Genomic DNA, 27,954 nt, shown 5'->3' with positions numbered 1-27,954 from the left:
ACATAAAAATCTTTTTCTTATAATTTGCCGCTTTTTTCTTTTCCCATTCCCTCCACGTCCGCTAGAACCGAGTGGTGCCAAAGTTGACTCGAAACGAAACTCATTAAGCCCATTAAACCAACACACAAAGCTTCAACTTCAATTTGGTTACTTCATCCACACTGAATTTTCTCTGAGGTACTCTCTTTCACTCTCTAACCACTCCCAACGACTCTTAATCCAATAAATTCTTTCTTCGTTTGTTCTGCAATTCCTCTTCTCACTCTCTACGATTTTCAACTTCTCTTGAAACCCTAACACCATTCACGACACTGATTTATTTAAATATCTTATTCTCCTACTCGATTTCTCAGCTGAAACGTGAAGGCACTCTTTATACCCTGGTTTCGACCTAGATTTCTCATCACGGTGGTGTGTTTTCTGGTTTGAAAGCCAAATTGCCTTGGTTCTGTGTTTTCCGGTTTGAAAAGCCGAATTGCCCTGTTATTCAGAGCGTGCTTGCTTCTATATCGTTGTTTGACTGTTTCATAATCAGGACGCGTTGGAAATCAGGTATTTTCATCTCCGAGTTTACAATAGGTACAGTACCTTATGTTAGGATCCCTCCTTAATTGGAGAGGTTCTAGAAAATTCTAGAACTTTCTAGAGAAGTATAGAATTTTCTAGAACATTCTAGAGAATCCTAGAGAATTGTAGAATTCTCTAGAAGTTTGTGGAATAGTGTGGAATCCTCTGGAACATTCTAGAGATGTGTGGAGCCTTCCGGAACCTTATGGAAGAGTATAGAAGGATATAGAAGGGAGTAGAGATTCCTGGAATGTGTGGAACATTCTAGAGAACCAATCTCAACCCTTGATCCCCACCATTCATTCTGAAGGTGGAGTAGTATAAATAGGGGTAGGAGGCTTCATTCCTATCCAATCCAAGCCAAGAGTGAATCCACTTCTTAGAGTGAGAAAGTAAGAAAGCCTCTTTGTGAGAGAAGAGAGATAGTCTCAAGTTTTGAGTGTGCCACCATAGAGTGAGTCTATTTTGTAATTACATTCTTGTAATCCTACTATTCTTTTGCATAGTGGAAGAATCTCCATATTGGAAAATTTAACTCGTGTGCTCCCATTACTACCTTTAATTTCTAAGTGCCTATCTTAACTTCACGAAGCGGGAAAGTCCGAGTTTTCCCAACAGTGGTATCAAGAGCCAGGTTCATCAAAAGTTGTCATTAGCTCGTGCAGTTCAAGATGGAGGACAACGTTGCTCATGATGGAGACATGTTCAAGCTTACTGCCAATAATTATTCATATTGGAAGCCAATGATGGAGGATCATTTATACTGCAAGGATTTGCATGAGCCCATCATCTATAAAGAGAAGGTGGAAGGCAAGAGCGATGCTCAGTGGGAGCTATTGAATCGGAAGGCCGTTGCTATGATCCGTAAGTACATCGACAAATCTCTCTTTGAGCATGTTTCTACATACACAAATGCTTATGAATTATGGGCAAAACTTGAGTCCATGATTCAAAAGAAAACACCTCGTAACAAAGCCAATTTAGTTCGTCGATTGGTGAAGCTGGAGTATAAGGATGGTCATAGTATGATTGAGCACTTGAATAACTTCAAGGGGCTTGTAAATCAATTAACCAAAATTGAGATGAAGATTGATGATGAGTTGCAAGCCCTTCTACTCCTTAGTTCCTTACCGGAAAGTTGGGATACGCTAGTAGTCACACTTAGTAACTCTGCTCCCGAAGGAAAGCTCACTATGGATGCTGTTAGTGATAGCCTTCTTGGAGAAGAATCGAGGAGAATGGAACGAGGTGAGTCTATCCATCCCGAGGCTAATATCATTGAAAACCGGGGAAAGAATGAGACTCGTGGACGTAGTAAGAGCCGAGATCAGTATCAATCTCGAGGTAGATCCAAATCACGCTCGAAGATTACATGCTATTACTGTGGAAGAATGGGTCATAGGAAAATGGAGTGTCGGTCTTTCAAGAGAGATCAGAAGGCAGGTACTGTCAAGCCAGACCAAGTCATCCCAATGAAGAAGCAAGAAGAAAAGACTACCACTGCCGTAGCATCTAAAGAAGATATGTTATATATCATTAGAGAAGGTAACATCCTAAACATTGCTTATGATGATAGCTCTTGGATTGTGGATTCTGGTGCTTCCTTCCATGTTACTCCTCATGGAAGTTTCTTCTCATCCTACCAAAGTGGTGACTTTGGTACCGTTCAAATGGGAAATCAAGATAGAAGCAAGATCGTCGGGATAGGAGACATCATCCTGACAACGAGCACCGGATGTAGGCTAGTCTTGAAAGATGTGAGGCATGTCCCGGCCATGCGCCTCAATCTTATCTCTGCTGGAAAGTTAGATGATGCTGGTCTGATGAATTACTTTGGTGAAGGAAAGTGGAAGCTCACCAAAGGTAGTCTAGTTATGGCTCGAGGAAAGAAAGAAGGATCCTTGTACGTAATGCAAGCTAAGCTTTGCAAAGGAGAGGTAAATATAACCACTGATGACTTAGAGGTTTGGCATAAACGACTTGGGCACATCAGTGAGAAGGGTCTTCACATACTCGCTCGTAAGCAACTCCTCTCTAATGTGAAAGGTAAATCACTTGATCCTTGTGCTCACTGTTTAGCTGGAAAACAACATAGAGTTGCATTTCAAAGATCTTCTCCGCCCGTAAGGAGAAAGAACATTCTCGACCTTGTACACACTGATGTGTGCTCAATGTCTGAGAAATCCATTGGGGGTGCACTGTACTTTGTGACCTTCATTGACGATCATTCAAGGAAGGTGTGGTTGCATTTGCTAAAATCAAAGGATCAAGTACTTGATGCCTTCAAGGAATTCCACGCTCTGGTAGAACGTGAGACTGGACGAAAGATCAAGTGTGTACGATCTGACAATGGAGGTGAATATAGAGGCCCATTTGAAACCTATTGCAAGAAACATGGCATTAGGTTAGAGAAGACTCCACCCAAGACACCGCAATTAAATGGGCTAGCTGAGAGAATGAATAGAACAATCGAAGAAAGAGTTCGCTGTGTGCTCTCTCATGCTAAGTTACCCAAGTTATTTTGGGGAGAAGCTATAATGGCTGTAGTTGACATTGTCAACCTCACACCATCAGTCCCTTTGGGTGGTGCCATCCCAGACGAAGTTTGGACGGGCAAAAGGGCATCATACAATCATCTCAAAGTGTTCGGGTGCAGGGCATTTGTTCATATCCCCAAAGATGAGCGAGCAAAGCTTGATGCAAAGACGAAGGAGTGCATCTATCTCCGCTCACCCAAGGATGAATTCGGCTATCGGCTATGGGATCCAATAAATAAGAAGGTGGTCCGTAGTAGAGACGTTGTATTCTTCGAAGACCAAACAATCGAAGACATTAAAAACTCAGAGAAGCCAAGATTGAGAAAGAGTACCGAACTCACTCCAGTTCAACATGAGAATAATGAGACACATCAAGACAATGATCCTGAAGAAGATGAGCCTGTGTTAGAGCAAAGCAACCAGGAGACTCATGATGAACCAGCTCAGGAAGATCCTCAATCTAGTTCTCTACCAGCACCAGAGCCGAGGCGTTCCTCAAGGGAAAGAAGACCATCCACTTGGTATAACACTGAGGAGTATGTTATGCTCACTGATGAGGGGGAACCTCAAAGCTATAAAGAAGCAATCAAGGATATTCATAAAGAAGAGTGGAGGAAAGCCATGCAAGAAGAAATGCAATCCTTGCATGAGAATCACACTTATGAACTCGTAGAGCTGCCAAAGGGGAGAAGAGCCTTAAAGAACAAGTGGGTATACCGGATCAAAACCGAAGATAACAACACAAAGCCTCGTTATAAAGCTCGGTTGGTCGTTAAAGGATTCGGTCAAGAAAAAGGTATTGACTTTGAAGAAATATTCTCACCCGTGGTAAAGATGTCATCCATTCGAGTTATCCTTGGCATAGCAGCAACTCAAGATTTAGAGATTGAACAACTTGATGTCAAGACGGCGTTCCTTCATGGTGACCTAGAGGAAGAGATCTACATGGAGCAGCCCGAAGGATTCAAAGTTCCAGGCAAAGAAAATTTGGTGTGTCGCCTCACAAAGAGTTTATATGGCCTTAAGCAAGCACCTAGGCAATGGTACAAGAAGTTTGAATCCTTCATGGCAGAACATGAATTCAAAAAGACAGAAAGCGATCATTGTGTCTTCATAAAGAGGTATGCAAGTGGCGACTTCCTCATACTTCTACTCTATGTTGATGATATGTTGATTTTTGGACAAGATCGCATAAAGATAGCTGCTTTGAAGAAAGATCTAAGCAAGAGTTTTGCCATGAAAGATTTGGGACCGGCTAAACAAATCCTTGGGATGAGAATAACTCGTGATAGATCAAAGAGACTGTTGTGGCTATCCCAAGAGAGATACATAGAGAAAGTGTTGGAACAATTTAACATGGACAAATGTAAGCCAGTTAACACACCACTTGCTGGACACTTCAGGTTGAGTTCGAAGCAAAGTCCCACAAGTGAGAGAGAAATGGAGGAGATGAAGAAGATTCCATATTCATCTGTAGTAGGCAGTCTCATGTATGCGATGATATGCACAAGACCAGATATCGCCTATGCAGTTGGAGTCGTCAGCCGCTTCTTAGCCGACCCCGGGAATGAACATTGGCTAGCGGTCAAATGGATCCTCCGATACTTACGTGGAACTTCCAAAAGATGCTTGTGCTTTGGAAAAGGGAAACCTGTGTTACAGGGATACACAGATGCAGACTTGGCTGGAGATATTGATTCAAGGAAATCAACATCTGGATACCTAACTACTTTTGCAGGGGGAGCCGTTTCTTGGCAATCAAAACTGCAAAAGTGTGTCGCATTATCCACCACAGAGGCGGAGTACATTGCAGCTACTGAAGCTTGCAAGGAGATGCTGTGGATGAAGAACATGCTTCTTGAGCTGGGAGTAGAACAAGAAAGGTATGTGGTAAAGTGTGATAATCAAAGCGCAATATACTTAGCAAAGAACTCAAAATTTCATTCCCGCACGAAGCATATTGACACAAGATATCATTGGATCCGAGAAGTCCTCGAGGAAAAGAAATTGCATCTTGACAAGGTTCACACAGACGAGAACTGGTCAGACATGATGACCAAGGTAATACCGACAAAGAAGTTTGAAGATTGCTGTCAAGGTGCAGGTCTACTACTGCCCCCCAATTAAGTCGGGAGGGGGAGATTTGTTAGGATCCCTCCTTAATTGGAGAGGTTCTAGAAAATTCTAGAACTTTCTAGAGAAGTATAGAATTTTCTAGAACATTCTAGAGAATCCTAGAGAATTGTAGAATTCTCTAGAAGTTTGTGGAATAGTGTGGAATCCTCTGGAACATTCTAGAGATGTGTGGAGCCTTCCGGAACCTTATGGAAGAGTATAGAAGGATATAGAAGGGAGTAGAGATTCCTGGAATGTGTGGAACATTCTAGAGAACCAATCTCAACCCTTGATCCCCACCATTCATTCTGAAGGTGGAGTAGTATAAATAGGGGTAGGAGGCTTCATTCCTATCCAATCCAAGCCAAGAGTGAATCCACTTCTTAGAGTGAGAAAGTAAGAAAGCCTCTTTGTGAGAGAAGAGAGATAGTCTCAAGTTTTGAGTGTGCCACCATAGAGTGAGTCTATTTTGTAATTACATTCTTGTAATCCTACTATTCTTTTGCATAGTGGAAGAATCTCCATATTGGAAAATTTAACTCGTGTGCTCCCATTACTACCTTTAATTTCTAAGTGCCTATCTTAACTTCACGAAGCGGGAAAGTCCGAGTTTTCCCAACACCTTAGTTTGAATATGCTCAGCTGTATTTTTTAATCCTGTTGCGACAGTGATTTGAGAAAGCATGTACAGTACTTTGTGTTGAATTGTTACTGATATATATATGAGCATGCTCATGGAGTGGTTTTTTATTTGCTCATGTTGTAGGTAGGGTAATGACACTTTCAACATGTACATCAAGCAGGTAATTGCACTTTGAATTGCATTTATTTATTTAATTTTGTGAACAACTTCCGTGACCTAAATTACTAGAGTTGGTAGATCATAGTCACGTAATTCGTTCATTATGGTAGACTACTGCAAATTGGTTTTGTGGTTCTTTTTCGAAATGGGACAATACATGTATACAAACCATTATATTCTATGTGCTTTTTCAAAAGTGATCAAAGTGAAAGAAATATCTACATCACACTATTATATATTATATTCACCAAAAAAATTAGATATTAGTAAATATGACAATTTGTTGCTATTTACCAATATCTAATTTTTTGGTTTTTATAATATATAATAGTGTGATGTAGATATTCCTTTCACTTTGGTCACTTTTTAAAAACACTTAGAAGGTAATGTTTTTTTAGTATAGGCTGTCAATTTGTATACCCTCAATTAATTCATGAGGAAGACAAACCAGAAAAGACAGGAACGAGGTAGACAAACCAGGAAAGATGGAAACATTGCAGTTCTGAACATAAAAAAATCTCATTTGAGCTTCATGAGATAAAACACTTGTGAAGTACTGCGGTCACATCTTCTCTTTTGGAACTTGAACAACATGGTTTGAATGAAATAAAAAAGAAAAGTAAAAACAAAAGAGAGATGGAAATGATGTGAGAAAAATAAAATAAAAGTGAGAGCAGACTTATTAATGCAGCAGGAAGAGATAAGGGAAAAAGAAAACTGAACACATACAAGAAAACACAAAACAACTGAGGATAATTTTTTTTTCTTTGGTACATCATGGAAATGATGTAAGGAGTCTGTGTTGGTTTAAAAAATTATATATTTTATTTGTAATAAATTTAAGAGTTAATTATTTTAATATTTTTTTTATAGTTATTCATCATTTTTTTGGTAAAAGTAATATAGGTGAAATTTTAATTAAAAAAATGAAATCACTTACAAAAATAACTTTATTTATATTTATATATTACAATCTACTGTAAATTTATATAGCATATTGATATTGAAGCATATCAACTGTGTATACCTTGCATACCAATACTTTGTGAGATTGTGTACCCGTAGCATATTGTGAATTGTGTGACTATGTGGTAGATAGTGTTCCTGCATTATGATTCATAAACACTTACCTTCTTTCAGACACCCTATAGTATATGATCTATGATGTTATTTGGATTTCAGAGTTGGTTCCTTGCTGAATTTTCTTATGATGTATTTGTTTGTGTGTTTTTAGGTTGTGATTGAAGGTTTCAAGAGTTACCGAGAGCAAATTGCCACAGAGCCTTTCAGTTCTAAAGTTAATTGTGTTGGTAATAGTTTTACTGAAAAGCATTTATATGTTTTCTAGTTTCTTCTATTGATACCGGAAAATCCTTTGAAATGCATGATATGGGCTTTCATTCATGACATGTAATGATGGTAGGTAAATGAAGCATGAAGTTGAGGCAATATAGAATAAGTTGTTAAGTCAAATTTTATTCAAATTCAAATATATTTGCTCACACTACATACACCCTAATAATACTTTCATAATAATAAGTCATATTTGCCATCAAAAGTTGTAAATTGTTTTGTTGCAAATAGGCATATAATCATAATACTTCATATAAGACCAAAACTGTATTCTATGTTGTGATCTTAAAAACATTTCATCACATATGATGGACAACATGTACTTATTCTTGAAAATCCTGCCATTTATCCCCAACTCCAACCATAACACAAAGTAACTGCAATATATAGTTTTACATCAAGCTAAAGGCTGCGTACATAGTTTTGGCAGGGCTGCATTCTTTACTCATTATGTTGTCTTCATTTTCATTACTTCTTTAGTTCTTTTCACTCTAATGCATTCTTACTTTTTCTTTAATTACATTTCTTTTGATGTAGTTATTTTTAAAGATGAATTTCCAACTTTTCCGCATCTAAATTGTATTTTTTTGTAACATTTACAATGTCTGTTCAATTATTTATTTTTGCAGTCGGTGCTAATGGATCTGGAAAGACAAACTTTTTCCATGGTAAGAAAATCACCATTTCTTCTACCTGTATAACTTTATTTATTGTCTGCCAGTTAGTCTTTGGAAGTAACTGAAATCAAATATCTGACCTTCAATTATCACCTTCTCTCTTTTGTAGCGATCCGTTTTGTATTAAGTGATCTCTTTCAAAACCTACGCAGTGATGATAGGCATGCACTACTCCATGTATGGCACAGTTCATCCATTTATTTAGACTTCTGATTCTTACCTATTACTAATCAATTATAAAGTTTGAATATGCTTAAATAAGTGATTATTTGCACAGGAAGGAGCTGGACATCAGGTTTTATCTGCGTTTGTGGAGATTGTGTTTGATAATTCAGACAATCGTATCCCGGTAATATATTGAGGATAGTAATTTTATTTTTTCCAGTAAGCGCACAAGGAGGATGATTTCCTGCATTTTTGAACAATTGCATTCTAAAAAAATTATTTTTGCACTTATGCATATTTTATTGTAGGCACGAAAAAAACCAAAATACTATTATCTTCTTTTATTGTACATAATAAAATGTATCCTAAATTGCATGATTGGCATGGTGAGAAAAATGTGACTTTATTTGGCACTTATCCCTCAGTGAAAGCATAGACTGTCTAGAGGCTGCTATAGGGCATGTTCAGATGAATTTTACTAAACAATGATCCTTTTTTTATGTTGGTATTTTTAAACTATCAATCTTTACCTTTTTGACTGGTGGATGGTTGGATTTTTATCCTTTGTTGTTCAACGAATGTATTTATGCTGCTCAATTTTTGTACAGAAAGGAGGCTGTAGACAAAGAAAGAATCTAATAACATATAATTTTTGTGTATAACTGAATGAAGACTTGATAATAGATCAGTATTATGTTTTTATTTATTTTTTTATTTTTTTATCTCTACACCATTTTTAACTTATTTGTTTTCTATTTTGAATAAAGTTCTTCTCTTTCCATTTTTGAAAGTCTTTGGCATTGATCTTGGGGATTCTGATGGTGCATACTTTCTGCTAGCTGATTAGTTATTTGATTACTGATATGGTGCTTTGCAGTGTTTTGGTTTCACTGAATTGTTACAATACAATTTCAATTTCAATAACTTTTTATTATTTATTTATTTATGTATTTATTTATTTTTATTTATTTTTTTTTATGTTGACAGCTATATCTTGTTATAAGTGCTTGTTGAGTGTAATAATTACATTGCTTCGAAACAGTTCTCTTTTTTACTTTCTTTATCACATCAAAAGTGCTGTATGTTTGATAACCACCTATTTCTGATATTCCTACCTATTCCTTATCTGTGTTGGTGAATAGGTTGACAAGGAGGAAGTGCGCTTGCGCCGGACTATTGGTTTGAAAAAGGATGAGTATTTTCTAGATGGAAAACACATAACGTGAGTGATAAAATTACTGTTAGAGCATATACTATTTTTCACTTCAGAGAAAAAGGACATATTTTGTCTTATGCTCTTTGGTCATATGAGAATTTACCTTGATCCTAAAGATGATGCATGATCTGCAGAAAAACTGAAGTGATGAATTTACTGGAGAGTGCTGGGTTCTCTCGATCAAATCCTTATTATGTTGTACAACAAGGAAAGGTATCGTGCCGACAGTGCTTGAACTTGGTTTGGGATTTATCTTTGTTAAAATCATAAACTTTGAAGTTGATTGCTGAACTTGTTCCATTTCTATATTGCATAGATAGCATCACTAACCTTGATGAAAGACTCTGAACGACTGGATTTGCTGAAAGAAATAGGTGGTACCAGAGTTTATGAGGAGAGACGTCGTGAAAGTTTGAAAATAATGCAGGAAACAGGCAAGTTTATGCTTTATTTATTTTAAGTTCTTCATTTTCTTGTCTTTCCTATTTATTTTTGAAGTTCATGATTTGTAAACTAAATATAATACTATAGTTCTACTAAAATTACCACATGACATTTTCTCTTAATTGTATTTTTAATTTTTTTTTTAATTTATTACTTTTTTTTATTAACTTTATATGTTTATTTACCTTTTGTGTTTTCAACCTTTAGCATTTTTTTTACTGAACTTTAGTATGAACTTGGAACATATATTATGAATCAATCCTTGCCAAGTGTAGGTAAGTATAATGTATTTTTTTTTTTATCAATATATATATATATGTGTGTGTGTGTGTGTATTGAGTACATAGTGTTAGAGCTGTCAAAATGAGCCATCCAGCCGTAGTATGGGTGGGCCAACTCAACTCAAGTACTTGATTGACTTTTTGGTGAGCCTATAAAAAATGAACCCGGCCAGGCCCAACATGGGTTGATGGGTTAAATGGGTTAGTTCATTCAAAATACAATAAAAAAAAACTGATTGGACTTAATAAAAAAATACCTCCTATAGTCTTATATCTTAGAATTTACGTGTTAACAATAGAACCAAAAGTTGTCAAAAAAGAAAAGTAGTCACAACCAACTTAATCAACTTATAATATCAAATAATATAAAAATAGTGACAAGATATTAACAAATACTATTAAATTGACACTAACTATCATAATTGTAATTAGTATGTATAAAATTCGGTCAATGTTATAAATATAAAAAAAAGTAAACTAAGTGTGCCAACTCGGCACTGTGGTGAGCTGGGCCATGTTTTTCTTAAAATCGAAATAGCAAAGTTTTTTGGGTCCAATCCGACTCAAACCTATGTTGGATTGGGTTGACCCACGGATTCTGGCTCATTTTGACGACTCTTTAATGTAATTTGAGAAATATAATATCAGATAAACTTGACTCTAATACTGCAACTCTTTATTTTTTAAGATTGAACTATTAATTTCTTCCTTCAAATATTTACTTAAAGTTGATTTAATCCTCTAAATATTTGTGCTGTTAAGTTCTTCCAATCAAGTATTAAAATCATAAAAAGTTATTATTTTTATTTGTTAGGTGAGAGACTTATTTGACATTGTAAATTTTTAATAACTAAATATCAAATAAATTTTGAATGTACTAAATAAGTAGTTTATTATTTTCTTAATAGGTATTTTATAGTAATCTATTTATTAAAATATATATATTTAAATAAAATTTAACTTAATATTATCATTATTAGTGAATGATTAATAATATGAGAATTAAATTATGCATATCTTATTAATTCATGCATCACATATTCACATTGGTGAAAAATCTAGTGTTTATCATTCTTTTTATTGATGATGGTATTCTCATGCATTTTTCTGTTAGACAGGTAATAAAAGAAAGCAAATAATCCAAGTTGTACAGTATTTAGATGAAAGGTTGAAGGAACTAGATGAGGAGAAGGAAGAACTTAGAAAATATCAGCAGCTTGACAAGCAGAGGAAATCCTATGAATATGCTATTTATAGCAAAGAAGTTCAAGATGCCCAGCAAAAGCTGACAGAGGTTATGAGTTAAATGTTATCTCTTGTATAATTATTTGTGTGATTTATTTGTTTTTTATTCATTGGATTTACTTTTTGATGATTGGGTAGTTAGTCACTGTAATTTTGGTGATGATATATTCTTCTGGTTCTTAATTTTGTGGTGTGGTTCAAAATCACAACTATATCACTGGAAATAATGCACTGGAAGTTTAAATAAATTCTTATGAATACCTCATATATGTTTTCAAATAATATTTGGTTTGATTAAATAGATGGAATAGGAAAAATTAAGTACCTGGGGGAGGCCACAAGCAGATACGTTGTTGCAAATAGGTTGGTTTAAAAGCTGGAGTAAAGTAATGGCATTGGGAAGATAGAAGCTAGATCCTAGAGTTTAAAATGCGCTTGACACAATAGAAGTAACAAATTCATGATATTCCAACTTACCTGATGGCTCCTAATATGCCAGGTGAGAGGGAGACTACTGAAAACATCTATTTCTCAAAGCTAGTTAGGGTAATGGTTATTTATTCTGCTGGCAAAGCTTCTGATCTTGTTCTAAAAGAAATGATGCTAGCCCTGTGAGTGTGAGGTTTCTTGTAAAACTGCCAAGGTCTCTAATATAATTTGTTGATGGCAACTATAGACAGAATGTGCACCCATTTACAATCGTATGAGTGTACAACTAATTCTAGCATACACATAAGGTGAATCAGTAATTTCTCTTAATTTTCCTCCCATTTTAGTTGATATCTAACAGTGCACAAATCACTGCAAGTTTTAAATCTGTGTGTTTAGAAATGGAAATTCCTCAGGTACCAAACACAGGGTGTTGCTGCATTGCAGGGTATAGCTGACAGTGATCACTCTTGAATGCTAGTTGTGTTGTGGTTTGGCATAATGCCTGTTGTGGCCTTGATAACAGCTGTCCATGGCAAATATTTGCTGGCTGTAGTTGCCATGGTTCTTCTCAGGGTCAAAATCCCAGTATTGTCCACACTAAACCTTTGCTTTGTTCAGTATTGAGGGAAAAATGTTGCAATTCTAAACCCATTTTAGACTTAAATCCTTTATTCAACCAGCATTGTTTTGGCAAGTTCTCACTTCTTAGCCCCTGTTGCCTTGTTTTTGATCAACTGCTGCCACTTCCTTATTCTTTGCAGCTTCTTGTAGATCCTTCTGATTAATGATGGTGTCTATTTTTTTGAGTGAACCTAGTGTCCCTTGATCAGAAAACTAAGGACTAATTTTGCTAGATACTGAGATCTATTTAGGGGCCAACTTCTCCTAATAAATTTCTTACAAACACACAGACCTGAGGATTGAACCCCTGGTGAAGGTGTCTTTAAGCAATGGCTTTAGAGTGTTAATGTTAAACATGCCTGTAAAATTAAATAATAGTGTCTTTAAGTACCTACATGTTTGATGAGAAATTATTTGCATTGTATCTGCGATATTTGGTATAGTGATCAGCTGCTTCACAATCTGCTATACCATTATAGGTTGCATTTGTTTCAGGGAATGATAAATGATGTTACATTCCTATGAATAAGGTATTTGGGAATGATATTTCTGAAAATATATTATTCTATCATGGTTGTTGAATTGAGAAATAAATTGTGTAGCGGAAAGTGTATTTTCTGAATAGTGAATCGTGGGATTCATGATCAATAATAAAACATTAACATATATTAGTAGCATATATGCTTCAAGACAAACAAAAATACGAATAATAACAGCCAACACCAACCCTCAGATTCTATGGGTCGCTCTTCTTCAAGAGCAAGATAGAAAATGAAATAGAAGAGTGGAGAGGTGAAAATGTGCTAGCTAGCAAGTGGGCCATGCTGGGTGTTGTTGGAGGGAAATGATCAGCACCCTCCCTTTCTTTTTAGGGTTTTGATAACTGGGTTGTGTATGACTGACCCAGATTGGGGCGTGGCCTGCTTGGTCAGAATTGTTTGATTCACACTGAAATTATGATGAGCAATACATGTGATTTGATTTTCAATTCACGCACAAGAACAATTCTTCATGTTATTTGTATCACCAGTATGCTAAATCGTATCGAATTGCATGATACGATTTTTAGTATCTTGTATGATTTAAAAACTTATTCCTATGAATATGCAATTTTAAGGCAAAAGTATCCCTTAAAAAGACTTTTTTTTCTCCCACTACTCACTATAACCACCCATTACCCATTCTTGTAGGACTTCAATCTTCTCCATGGGACTAAATTATACACATCTCTCACAATGGGAATGACTTGGCGGAAACAATGCTCTGAACAAACAACGAGAATAATTTTTAGATGGAAATATTATTTCAATACTTGAAACAAACGTTGGAATGTTATATACCCATCTCAACCTTCTCAAGAATGTAAATCTAAACAAATGCTCCCGTTGTGTTTTCAGTGTCTAAGTTTAATTACTTTGGCAATTGGTCCATAAATCTATTGGGTATTAAACTGACATGTTAGGTTGGGACAAGTGTTGGTACAATGTTAAATACAAAAGTGTGTTAATTTGTGTGTTGAATAGTGTTATCAATACCGGATATTCTGGGCTAGAACACTACTGTGTTGTGGGTTTCAGCGGAAACCTAATTGCATCACTATTGTGTTGTGGAGTCCGCAATAAAGGCAATTGTGGCCATCTTATGCGCTGTGCTGCCGTGTTGCAGCAATTGAATTTAATGGGTAGGTGGAGGATGAAGCGACAACTGGTATTCGCGTGACTCAGGTGTTATGTAATGTGTACCTGTGCAGGTCAGGTATTTGGGGAGTGGGCCTTGCAGGTTTTGTTCAAAGCATTAAGTTGGCCTTTTTAATATTCATGCAGGTGTTATTTAGTGTCATGTGACTTTTTTAAGAGTGACACTTATTTTCTTATGTATATAGCTTAAATGCTTAATTTGGTATATTGTTATAATATAATTTATATTTCATCTGCTGTGCAGCTTCTGCAGTTTGACTTCGACACTATCTGCTATATGATATAGCAGATTTTCAGCCTTTTCACAATTTTTCACGATTTGCGATTAACAACCCTGGTGTTGAATGTTAATACTTAAATGTATTTATTATTAACTATAATTAATAATATTATTTATCAGAGTAAGTTAACATCTATCAGTTAGTTTTTGCACTGGGAACTTATTTTTTTACTCTGAAAAAGGTTTTTTTTGATGATTACAACGTTGTGGTGTGAACAATTTAAAAAAATTGTACAATACTGAGAGAACTGAGTTTATATAAATGAGAATGAATGTTAGGATATAGAATAAAGGGAATTAGAATAGTTATTAGTTAGAAAGATATCATGGGCTAGGCCCATCACGTCTATAAATAGGAGGTTACTTGGTAGAGGGGAAGATTCAGATTTGTTCACATTTGTAAATTGAGCATTAGCTCTTTGTGAAAAGGAGAAATCCTTTGTGAAGGGGAAACCCTTGGAGGAGATATTTCTCTCCTATTTTTTGTTCTTTTCAACATATTCAATAAAATCTTTCTTTTCTTTATCTTTCCTAATTCTTGGTTCCTAACAATTGGTCTGACCTGTCGGATCTTCGAGGGAGAGCCAGTGTTACTAGAGATGGAGGAAGCACATATTTGGGCCAAGGGGAAGCTGCTGGTCTTTGTGGGTACAAACCCATTGGGGTGGATTGCTAAGGCTGAGAAATTCTTTGAAGTGCAAGAAATTCATTCTTTCCATAAGTTGCAATATGCTTTCATGAGCATGGAAGGAGTAGCAATGAGGTGGTTCTACTTTTGGAGCCAAAAGAACCCAGATTCTGATTGGGAGTCATTCTCCACATCATTGATCAAAAGATTCTTGAAGCAAGAAAAGAAAAGGGACAAAGAAAGTTTGAAGATCAAGAATCTTGGTGGCGAAAAATCTGAGATTAAGAAGAGACTCAATGAGGTTTCAGAGATCAAGAAACTCATTAATGAGATCACAACAAAACTTGGGGAAAAAGATAAGTTTCAGGAGGATCTTGATCACCTATTGCAAAAACAGGACTTGACAGAAGACATTGGCACCAGCAACCCAGTTCTGGACAGATTCAAGAAACATGCAGAAAATACCAAAGGCAGTGAGTCAGATTGCAGAGGTGACCTGGTGCATTCTTGGGAAAAACAAGTGGAGTTACCCACCTTTGATGGAAGCATAGAACAGAGAATTAACATGAAGGGTAGCAGTCTAAGGTGTAACAGTAACCTGTTGCAATTCTTGAAGTTAGAAAACAGAAATAAAGAAGTTTCAATCATCAAGAACAACACTATATGTGGTGGGGAAGACCACTTTCTAGGCGAGCCTTCATCATTAAACATCGTTGCATCTATGGATGACAACAGGATAATGGAGCCTAGGCAAAAGGAAAGTACGAAGGCAACAATTGTGATTCAAGTTATACGAAGTCCACCCTCATCTCCACTACCACCGAAGCCGCCAGACACGGGTTTGTATGCAGTGGAAAAAGGGGTAGTTGCTGACCCATCATGGGTAGACAACAAAGAGACACATTCTGCTAGAGCAAGTGATTTGGCTCTAGAGGATGAGAAAGAGGAAGGGGTAGATTTGGAATTCTACAAAGTGGGTCCAATTGCCCAAACCTATGAAAAAGTAGTTTTTTAGGGGTGTTGTTTCACTTTAGTCCCAACTATAGTGTGTTTTGATGTCATTTTTTTTTTGGTTTTCAGATTCCAACCTTGAGGACAAGGTTGATTTTCAAGGGGGTGGTATTGTTAGGATATAGAATAAAGGGAATTATAATAGTTATTAGTTAGAAAGATATCATGGGCTAGGCCCATCACATCTATAAATAGGAGGTTACTTGGTAGAGGGGAAGATTCAGATTTGTTCACATTTGTAAATTGAGCATTAGCTCTTTGTGAAAGGAGAAATCCTTTCTGAAGGGGAAACCCTGGAGGAGATATTTCTCTCCTATTTTTTGTTCTTTTCAACATATTCAATAAAATCTCTCTTTTCTTTCTCTTTCCTAATTCTTGGTTCCTAACAATGGATAACAGAGTAAATCCTCTAAAAAGTGAAAACAAAATTACAACCTGAAACTTAAATTAGGAAATTCTTTGTAAGATAACCACATATGGTCTAGAGGACTGTGACATGCAGACTCTGGTCCAACTCTCAATTTCTCACCAATTGAAAAATTCCTTCCCTCATTCTCCTCCTTATTCCCAAGTCATCCACTTCATTTATACCCAAAAACTTCTACTCCATTAGTCTCCTGCCAGTTTGCAACCGTGCTATTCCCCTCTTTCTCCCGTGACAGTCTCTATTTGACCCTGTAGACCATTTGTAATCAGCTCCATACCCATAACTCCTATTTTCTTGCTATTATGCTATATATGTGGGTAAAAGGCCTACCAAATACTTGATGCAATTATTTGGAGTTTATAATTGCACACTTGAATTTTTTGTTGATCCTTATAGATCAACCATAATATTGGATGTCAAGTATACATTGTTCAGACATTCCGTTTTTGTTATATTGGATTTCTGATGCCTGTAGTTGAATGCTTGTCACCTTATTTTAGATAGAAGATGCTCGAGCCAAGGTTTCTGAAACATCAGCAAAGAAGTATAATGATGTTGTTGATGCACATGAAAAATCCAAAGATTTAGAGAATACATTGAAAGATGTAACGAAAGAGCTTCAAAACTTTAACAAAGAGAAAGAAGTCATTGAAAAACGACGAAGAGTGGCACTACAGAAGCACACAGAGCTTGAGCTTGATGTCAAAGACCTGCAAGAGAAGATCTCTGGAAATATCCGAGCCAAAGTACTATTTTGAAGAAGTCCTCTTACAAGTTATTTTGATGGGATGGTTCTGTACATGATTTATCTTTTACCTTCATGCTTTCAGGAAGATGCTGCAAAACAACTTGAGATACTTGAGAAAGAAATTCAAGATTCAACAGTTGAACTGGGCAAAATCATTCCTTTACATGAAGATCAAGTTCAAAAAGAAAAAGACATTGCCAAGCGGTATGTTATGGTTGTACTTGTCTTTTGATATGCTTTAAAGAAGTATACTGTATCTAATTCTCCCAGTTTATGTATTTAAACTCTCTGACGTGGTGGTTTTGTTTTTTACTGCACTCTTATTACAGGTTAATCTTAATGTTTTAGTTTTTCCCATTTAGCTATAAATTTGGATTAAGACTCATATATATGTGTATATATATATATATATAATATATTTAACATGCTTGTGTTACATGTTTACAGCTTGTATGTGTACTGGCATGTATTTGAAGTGTGAAATTTATTCTATCATTTGTTGAGGATATTCAACAGATTCTAATTAGTATTTCTCCCAAATAAATGAATTACTAGAATAATGGAGCGCGAGAAGAAACTCAGTATACTTTATCAAAAACAAGGACGAGCAACCCAGTTTTCAAGTAAAGCTGCTCGTGATAAGTGGCTTCAAAAGGAGATTGATGATCTTGAACGGGTGCTTTCTTCAAACAAGGGACAGGCAAGTTTTAATTTATCTGTGTGAACAATAATGAATTATGTCCCAGATTCTCTTTTAACAGATTCATGGCATTAAAATGTATGCTTTTCTTCAATCTTGTTCTTTATTAATTGTAAGTGTGATAACAAAATCATCCTTCTACTCTGTTTATGCATTTTTTCATGTTTTTCTGCTAACCAGATTTAGTGCATGTCTAATTGGGAAAATAATTACTTACTTTTGCCAACCTCCCAAGATAACTTTTTAAAAAAAGGTGATTATTTCTGAGAAAATGGTCATTCCTAAACATGCAGCGTGTTATTAGAGAATAGAATGAAAAGTAGAATATGAGGATATGATGTCCCATGGTAGGAACAAAATGTGTGTTTGCTACTACAAACAGTATCATCTAAGCTTGCCAATTTCACTGCATATCCTAGTAGTAGTAATAGTAAGGAACCCATTTAATTTGTGTTGTTTAATGTGCTGAGCACCATGATGAAAAGACATTTTTTCCTGTAGAATTGGAAAATACTCTACTTTTATTTTAGTTTGATGACTTATTTTTTAACACATTTCTTCATTAACTACGCTTCATTACAAAATTGGCTTGTTTCCAAATACTCCAGCTCAGTTTGGTCCTTTCTATTGCTTTTCAGAAGCTGCTTGTAGAAGCTAAGATGCTCTTTGGTGTTAATTGTTTTAAATGCAAAATGTGGAATCCAGCTAATTTGTGATTTTCAAGTCTACTTCTCCTATGAAAAAGGAAACCTGCTCTCTAAAAGTACTATCAATTTTTAATAAGGGGCCTTTGAGAACTTTACCTGACACTTGAAGTTTGGTGTTCATGCTTTAAATGAGTAGAAGTCTATTACTAATAAATCTCAAGCTCAGCTGAACAGAAGTTTTTATGCTGCTTAATTTAAAAAGAACTGGGTTATATTGATAAATTTTACAATTTTTACTTGAATCCCATTAACTATGTTCGTATTTTTGTAAACCTTAATGGTTAAGCCATATGGTACTACTCAATTTGATAAAATTGATATACGATTATTCTGAGGATATAGACCTTTGATGACCCCTGTCAATGCTTCTGATATTTACTTTGGTATTTGCAAATTGTTAATCACTATCCTTGTCTTCTCCTGTTATATGAACACTTGTCTCTTGAACTATGCTATTTCCTTGTTGTTTTGGTCTGCAGGAGCAAAAGCTTTTGGATGAAATTGATCGGCTTAATGAAGAACTACGTGATTGTGATGAGAACATAAATAGACGAAAATCAGATATTACTGCTTTGGAAACTCTCATTGCTCAGTCACGTGAAGGGCTTAATCATTATAAAGTAGAGAGAGACAAGTTACATGACGAGAGGAAGTATGTATAACTCTTGTTTTGTCTTTTCTGTTTCAATTTCTATGTATACTTTTTTCCTAGATGAAAAAAGTCATATTGTTATAGTGAAGAATAAGTACATCAAAAGTGTAGCATGGGTTCCCTCCTTAGCAAAAGCCGAAAATGTAAACTGCAAAAGTATATTATTTATTACATTCCATAGTGAAGAAATTATTTCTTATGAATTTAAATTCTTACATTATAGGTCCCTATGGGGCAAAGAGAATGAACTTACTTCTGAAATTGATAAGCTGAGAGCAGAAGTTGAGAAGGCTGAAAAGAGTCTTGATCATGCAATTCCTGGTGTGAGTAATCCCTCTTTCTAGTTTCTTTAACATCTCCTTTGTAAATGCCATTAAATTATCAAGAATGCTTGTGATGGCTGTTCTTAGGTATTGCATCTTTCATTATGAACGGGTACTTCTGACCTTGTTCAGTGAAGAATTTTAGTAACTTGTATCCTATCTGACGTGAATTAACACTGTCATCATATTTGTAAATTGATGTCACTCTGTAAGAATATGGATGTGTTTGACCTTTACGGGTTTTTACATTTTTTAATGCACCATAGTTGAAGGAAACTGCAGAAAACTTTACTTTCAGAAATTATGGGTCTTTGTATTTAAACTTAAAAATAAGTGTTTCTAAACAAGTGCTTTTAAAGAAAACAATTCTTTAAGAAGCATATAGGAGTTGCTTCCAAAAAAAGTAGAAAACTGCTTATTTTAAAAAAAGAAGTTTAGACAAACACATCAAAAAGTAAAGTACTTATTTTATTAAAAATAAGAGCTTTTATAAGAAAAAATATTTAAACTAACAAACCCTATATTACAATTAAAAATAGAAGATATAAAATGATTCTGTTCTGTTGTGGGAGAAGTACATGTAACTTTTGAATTGGTAAGTGAGTTTAGTAATTTCGGATTTGCTGCCATTTAGGTAATACAGTACTAAAATTTGATAAGGTTGCTATTTGTGTTTGAGGAAGTGAAAGACAGTGGAAGAGTTTCAGAGAAATTTGAGAGAATAAACTTTTATAATATGCTAATATTCAGACTGAGTCTTTAGTCTCTGCAACAGAGACTACAGTCTATAAAAGAACACAAATAATCTGACTTTGCTATTCTGTTAGAGTCCAAGCTAACTAACCACGGTCAGTTGTAACAGAATTTGAGCACAGTTTACAATTGCATAATATTAGCTACCACTCCAATAAAACTAAGCTATCAGGTAATGAGTTATAACAATAAAAATGGAAGAGTCAATAACTTGATAAGTGAGAGAGAGGCACACACATACACACATATAATAATGTTAAAAAAGAACTTGATAGATAAAAGAGAGACACATAATTATAATAATCTTAAAAGATAAAATTATGGATAAATAGTGGACCTTTGCTTTTATTTCTTTAATGCAATGAGTTTATTTCTTTATTTTTATTTTCATTTTTGTTATTGTGGAATTTGATGCGACATTATATAATTATGTTCATAATGTTTTATAAAAGATCATTGAATAGTATTTTAATTGAATTACAACTGTATTTTAATCAGTATTGTTTCACTAGTTTGTCCAAAATGTGTGTAATGGATATATGTATGGGTCATGCCCGTCAGGGTACTAGTATTGAAATTGTTACTCATGCAAATATGGGTCTTTCTGGATTTTTTTAAAATGTGTATGGGGACAAATATGAGTATATCCTACTTGGACCCTGTCTATTGCTATCTCTTAAGTTGTTTATCTATTCAGATTGAGGATTAACTGTTGTGATGGTGTTTCTATATACTTATCTGGACACAGATTGATGTTTTTATCTGTGACACTATTATTATGTTCAGGATGTGAGAAGAGGGTTGAATTCAGTTAGGAAGATCTGCAGGGAGTATAACATTTCTGGAGTTCATGGTCCAATTATCGAGTTACTGAATTGTGATGAAAAATTTTTCACTGCTGTTGAAGTTACAGCAGGAAACAGGTTATTTGTCACTGATATTTCTTTTAATGTATTGATTTGATCACATGCCACATTGAGAATATTTTCCTATATTGTTTTTGGGGTGGGTGGAGAATTTGGCACATCTATCAAGTAGATGTTTCATCCTTTTATTTTTAGTCTTTGTTCTTGGCCTGATTTATTTACTGATTTCATTTTTTTTTCTTTCTCATTTTGCTTAATGTTTTTTATTTAACATCTTTGTTTGAACAGCTTATTTCATGTGGTGGTTGAAAATGATGACAAGTCAACCCAAATAATTAGACATCTTAATTCACAAAAAGGTGGCCGAGTTACATTTATTCCACTTAACAGAGTTAAGTCTCCTCGCATCACTTATCCACAGAGTTCTGATGTCATACCTCTTCTAAAGAAATTGAATTTTAGGCATGACTACACTCCCGCATTCAGTCAGGTTAGCTTCTAAACAAATGATATCTGGTAAATAGCATAATTCTGAGGTTTAGATCTATCAGATGTCAACTTAACATGAAAAAATTGATGCATAATGGAGAAACATGTTAATTTATAATAATTATGATATTCAAGGATTATTTTAGGGCTTATTATCCTGTTTTAACGGAAGTGATTTTAAAATTTTCTCTTATTTTAGAGATCTCCACTATTCTTGGGAATTTTATCCTCAATAAATAATATGCTCTTAGGAGAACATTATCATGTTAGGATCGTTTTAATTTGATTTCATTAAGATTTTTTTAGGAAACTAATTTTTGATTGGGATTTGTGTAGGATTGTTATTATCTATAGGTTATAAAACCTAAAAAACCCTGTATAAGAAATTTGTACAGAGGTTGGCTGGGTAAATTAGACTATTGCTTTTGAGATAAACTAGTTATTTGAGTTGAGTACCTATATAAGAAATTGTTTTGGGAGAATTAGTGAATGTGATTGTCATGGATGATAATATTCCCTGCATGTTTGTTTCAAGAAGGAATCTTAGATTTACAGTTACATATGCTGATATAGTAAAAAAAAGGTGATAGATAGTGTACTAATTATTTAGTTGCATTTGATGTCCCTTAACATCACTTATGATATTTCTCTTAGGTCTTTGCTAGAACGGTTATCTGTAAGAATTTGGATGTGGCTTCAAGGGTTGCTCGAACTGATGGTCTGGACTGCATAACAATGGATGGTTGGCCTAGTTCTTTTCATTGTCTGTCTACTTGATATGGGCTGGTCTTGTGTTTTGCCCTGACAAATTGCCTGACTTGTTACAGGTGATCAAGTAAGCAAGAAAGGTAGTATGACTGGAGGATTTTATGATCACAGGCGATCAAGATTGAAGTTTATGAATATCATCAAGCTGAATGCAGACACTATTCACACTAGAGAGGAGGAATTGGAGAAAGTTAGAATTGATCTACAAGATATCCTTCATGTTACTAAATGAACATTCTTTTTTGAAATTTTCATTTCTCTTGGTTGAGAATTCATTCTTTATAAAATGCATATAAAAAAAGAGGAAATAAAGGAAAGAAAATTCCGAAGATCTGATTCACCTGATTAAATTTTATTTGGCAAAAAATAGTTCCAAGAGTGAGAATAAAGGAAACATAAGTTGCATTCACTTTATGTTTATAATGCATATTATGGCATGCATAGCTGGAGGTGATGGGTTTGCTTAACTCGGTGATTTTTCATCTGATTAACTGCAACTTTACAACTGCAGTGTGTCATTTCTTTTCCTGGTTTCTTAGGCATATTAATGTTGCTGCCTTAGAAGAATGTTTTAATCGGTAAAGGTGGATTGCTTCATACGATTGTTTTGTTAGAAATGTATCAATCTTAAGCTAAAGATAATAGGATGCTCTACCTCGGTTTTATCAAGGACAAAACTTGTGTGTTACAGTATTTATCTGGTTCCATGAACCTTTACTGAAGTTCAGTGGTTCTTTTGGACTCTATTTTCTAGTGACTTTTTTTCTCCCTTTTTTCTTGCATTCATTTATTTATGGTGACAATTGACTTTCCTTTAGCTGATTCATTTGCTTTATCTTATGTGGAAAGTTTTGAAAGAGAGCCTCAATTTATTTCTGACCTGATAACATGAAATGTCATATATTTATTAGTTTTGTGACTGACTTGTTGTGAAACTATTTCCTGAAATGGTTGTTTTCACTGAATTAGTTTTTACATATAGACCGAAGGATTAATGAACTTGTTGCTGAGCAGCAGAAGATTGATGCCAAGCGTGCTCATGACAAATCAGAGATGGAACAGTTTAAGCAGGATATTGCTAATGCTAATAAGCAGAAGCAGTTGATATCTAAAGCACTTGCAAAGAAGGTGCTATTGAACTTCTCAATTATACTTAACTATCCACAGGGAGCTACTTTTCGGTTGGTAGTTGCTTGTGGTATTTTTTGCTAATTGTTTTTACCTTTTCCTTAATTGCTTGTAGGAGAAGTCGGTTGTCGATGTCCAGAATCAGATTGAACAGCTCAAGGCTAGTATCACAATGAAAAAGGCTGAGATGGGCACTGAGCTCATTGATCATTTAACACCAGAGGAAAAAAAGCTTTTGTCAGATCTGAACCCTGAAATCAAAGACCTTAAAGAGAAGCTTGTTGCTTGCAAGACTGATCGCATTGAGGTTATTCAATCAATTGTATTGATGCTCCCAATGTTCATGAAGTAAGTGTGCTTATTTTGTCTTAAAATTTTACAGACAGAAGCACGGAAAGCAGAGCTGGATACCAATCTGACTACTAACCTTAGGAGAAGGAAACAAGAGTTGGAGGCTGTAATATCATCTGTGGATGATGACTCTTTGGTTGCTGATGCTGAATTGAAGCAGCAGGAACTTAGTGATTCTAAAATATCGGTTGATGATGCAACAGGGCAGCTTAGAAGTGAGACTGTCAAAATTTCAATCAATATACTTTTATCTATATTTTGAATATATTTCTTTGGTTGATCAAATATTCTTCCTCAGGAGTTACTGAAAGTATAAATGACCGAACAAGGCAAATTAAAAAGATAAAAGATGAATTGAATAAATTGAAGGTAAAAAATGATCTTATTACCTTATAAATTGATTTCTGGTTATGTGTATTGTTGCTCCAAATATTGATGAAACTTTTTGGCTGTAGTCCTTGGAGGATGAGTATGATAGGAAACTTCAGGAAGAAGCTAAAGAATTAGAGCAATTGCTGAGTAAAAAGAATATATTTGCTGCTAAAGAAGAGGAATATGCCAAAAAAATAAGGGAATTGGGCCCATTGACATCAGATGCTTTTGAAGCGTAAGTATTTTCTTTCACCATATCTTTCCTTTATTATGTGTGTATAAGATGAAAAGTAAACTGAAAGATGCTATGGAATGATCAGCAATATTTTACGTAAGGAAAAATGGCAATCTTCTTCCACAACCAATTTGATGTTGTCACCTTAAATAAGCCTTGTTCTGTCATCAAATATTCCAAACTTTGCAATGATACATTTTCATTAAACACAGTTTCCTTCTCACTCCATTGTCATTAAATATGGCATGGCTAACTCCTGCAGCCATGTAGACAGAGCTTGTGCCCAGGCAAATTAACAGGAGCATATAATGCATAGCCTACTGCAAAATCCACAGCCTATTTCCAACAATGCATATCTGGATTGTTTTGTTATTTCAGCTATTTTTTTAATTAATATTAGATATTCAATCTTTCTTTGGGGTAAACTTGATTACCATGCCATGATATTTTGATGATCCAGCAGATACGGTGCTATTACAGTTTATAGCTTGCAGCATTGCAATTCATCATTTTCTCTGTAATTTGGTTTTAGCTAACTTTATTTGATTCCTTTCCTCGTTGCAAATGACAGGTATAAACGGAGGAATATTAAAGAGTTGCACAAAATGCTGCACAGGTGCAATGAGCAATTGCAGCAGTTTAGTCATGTAAACAAGAAAGCACTTGACCAGTATATAAATTTTACAGAACAACGAGAAGAACTTCAGAAAAGACAGGCTGAACTTGATGCAGGAGATGAGGTACTTTTCTGGGATGTCCATTTGGAATGCCCTTTATAATTGTTTCCAAAGAAACTAAAGTCTTTGATGGCTAAACGCCTAGCATATGTTGCTAGTTCTGCACTTCAATGTCTGAATGGTTTGGTACAACTTATCTGTCATGGCTCTGAACATTGTTGTTTATGTGCCTCTTTAATGGTTCTTGTTAACCAATCACCTATGTGTGGAATAACCTAGGAATTTTTTTATGTTTGGTTTCAAGCTTGATTTAGCAAGTCAGACCGCTTCCAATCGTCCAATGCCAACTTTTGCATTTTTGGCTGTGGTTTATTCAACATAACTTTTTTGAATTGTTGAATAATTGCAGAAAATTAGGGAGCTGATATCAGTGCTAGATCAACGGAAGGATGAATCAATAGAACGTACTTTCAAAGGTGTTGCTAGGCATTTTCGGGAAGTATTTTCCGAACTTGTACAGGGGGGTCATGGTCATCTGGTTATGATGAAGAAGAAGGTTTGTGATGGTTCTTGTCTAAATCCATTCAATTCTTGCTTTTGAATGGGAAAAAGTGATGCTTTGTATTATCTTGGTTTCATGTATAAAATAGTTTTAGCATTAGTAATTTTTTAATGTTCTCATGTCGTATTGATTTCATACTCTTGTTTAAATGTGGTGCTTGATTATTGCTTTATTTTTTTTTGTATTTTGCAAACATTTGTGTTATCTGCAGAACCTTTTTTTAGTTAATGTAAGTGATATGAAAACTGGTATTTCTGTATTCTGTTTCTTTCCCTCAGGATGGTGATGATGATGAAGATGAGGATGGTCCTCGTGAAGCAAATCCAGAGGGGAGAGTAGAAAAGTATATTGGAGTGAAAGTGAAGGCAAGTGTATTCTTTTTGTGCCGTTTTTTAATTTTAATTTTGTTGTAAAGTTTATGGTAGAAGCCCAGAACGCTTGAGGGTTTGTTAACCAACCGAATGGTATCATGTGATTCGTATGTCTGACCTCATCCTGGATATGGCTATTGTTGTTTGTACAGGAATGCTTGAGGGTTTGTTTTGTTTTGGCGTGGGGTAGGAAATACTATTATTCATATCTGAAGATATTTTTCGTTTCTTTCATTTCTAGATGGCATTTAGGCAGAAGTTACATTCATGACCTAATGCAACCAAACAAAAAGCAAAACTTAAAATCATCTAAAGACGCAAACTGCAATTAAACAGCTGTGTTCTGTTCTTTGACCCTTCATTTCAGTTGCCCTTGGTTTTCATTTTTACTATATTACAAGTACATAACGTATAAGTTTTGACATTTCTGGACACATTTATTCCTTCAGGTCTCTTTTACAGGACAAGGGGAGACACAGTCCATGAAGCAGTTGTCTGGGGGTCAAAAAACTGTTGTTGCCCTTACACTTATCTTTGCCATACAGCGATGTGATCCTGCTCCCTTTTATCTATTTGATGAGATCGATGCAGCGCTGGATCCACAGTACAGAACTGCTGTCGGAAGTATCCTTTTTTATGCTGCTGCCGTATTATGTCAAATGACTGATCCTGTGCAATTCTTCTATTAAATGAACTTTTATTATGCGTATTGGAGGTGAATGGACAGGGGTAATCAGTATGGAACTATGCTCTAAAATGGAAAGGATTAGAGGAACATTTACAATTGGTATGGGTTTTTGGTGTATTTATAAAAATTAATTCATGCTTGTGATATTGTTTCTGAATGGCATCTAGATTTCCTGTTACACTGCTGGGACTCTTAACTTCCGTAGATATGATCCGTCGCCTGGCCGACATAGCAAACACTCAATTTATCACAACAACATTCCGCCCAGAGCTAGTGAAAGTTGCTGACAAGATATATGGAGTGACACATAAAAACAGGGTCAGCCGTGTTAATGTTGTATCCAAAGAAGATGCACTAGAATTTATTGAGCATGACCAGACGCACAATGCTGAATAAGATTAACCTTGTAAGTTTTGCACTATTTCTCTTTACGATACATATGGTTGTGATGATGCCGACTCTTATTTGGAGTTTTTCCTTTTCTAATTAACACTGGTCGTTGCAAGTGCAAAACTTTGTAACTCTGCAAATGAAAATTAACTATATTTTAATGACAAGTGTTACATGCTTTTCATTGAAAAATTTCACTAATTTTTTCTCTGAACGTCATAAATGTCTCATTGATACACTTTCTAATACTGTAACTCGTTCAGTTGGTTATTTTGTATGTTTTGAAGTAGTATCTTTTTGTTGGATGCTTCTGACTCGCTTTATCTAATTAGTCAGCTCTGGGCACTCTTGGAAGCATGTAAAGACTGCGGACCCAAGTTTATTGAAATCCTTCAACCTACTATTCATCTGATGTGTATTAACTGGCGTGACGCCAATCCAGGTCGTGGAGTAACCAAAAAGCATGATCAGATATGCTTACAAATTATCTCTTTAAATGGATCAATACAACTTGACTCAAATTAATTTTAGGTTTAATATGATTTTTGGTTATTGAAGATTTTAAAAAGGAAAAAGGATTCTGAGAAAATTATATGTATATTTTAGAAAATGTTATTCGTTTTCATCTCTAGTTAACCTATACCTGATTAATAATTAATCAATATAATTTAATCAG

The 27,954-nt window shown here is 35.1% G+C and overlaps 1 protein-coding gene across 2 annotated transcripts; it reads left to right on the top strand.

Moving 5' to 3' along the window:
- Positions 1-21: 21 nt before the first annotated feature.
- TTN7 (Structural maintenance of chromosomes (SMC) family protein) lies at positions 22-27,909 on the top strand. Of its 2 annotated transcripts, none has more exons than XM_083063880.1 (31): positions 22-177; positions 354-552; positions 5,986-6,022; positions 7,256-7,331; positions 8,004-8,042; positions 8,161-8,228; positions 8,329-8,400; positions 9,359-9,438; positions 9,567-9,645; positions 9,749-9,866; positions 11,276-11,451; positions 16,999-17,244; positions 17,329-17,450; positions 17,802-17,946; positions 19,133-19,305; positions 19,529-19,628; positions 21,168-21,304; positions 21,536-21,737; positions 22,391-22,478; positions 22,564-22,717; positions 23,485-23,632; positions 23,748-23,939; positions 24,015-24,198; positions 24,282-24,352; positions 24,439-24,590; positions 25,162-25,330; positions 25,677-25,823; positions 26,108-26,194; positions 26,650-26,824; positions 27,094-27,294; positions 27,615-27,909. In XM_083063880.1, exons 3-30 carry the CDS (start codon positions 6,008-6,010, stop codon positions 27,282-27,284), a joined length of 3,606 nt encoding a protein of 1,201 aa, XP_082920006.1. In that variant the 5' UTR covers positions 22-177; positions 354-552; positions 5,986-6,007; the 3' UTR covers positions 27,285-27,294; positions 27,615-27,909. The 2 variants fall into 2 exon arrangements, with proteins under 2 accessions (XP_082920006.1, XP_082920005.1); XM_083063879.1 differs by having other exon boundaries at positions 27,611-27,909.
- The last annotated feature ends 45 nt before the right edge of the window (positions 27,910-27,954 follow it).

Source organism: Cajanus cajan, chromosome 9 (genome assembly GCF_000230855.2).
Source record: "Cajanus cajan strain Asha chromosome 9, NIPB_CcT2T_4, whole genome shotgun sequence".
NCBI classification, from domain to species: domain Eukaryota; kingdom Viridiplantae; phylum Streptophyta; class Magnoliopsida; order Fabales; family Fabaceae; genus Cajanus; species Cajanus cajan.
Note: the sequence above shows the minus strand (reverse complement) of the source record. Positions and strands in the feature narration are given on the sequence as shown.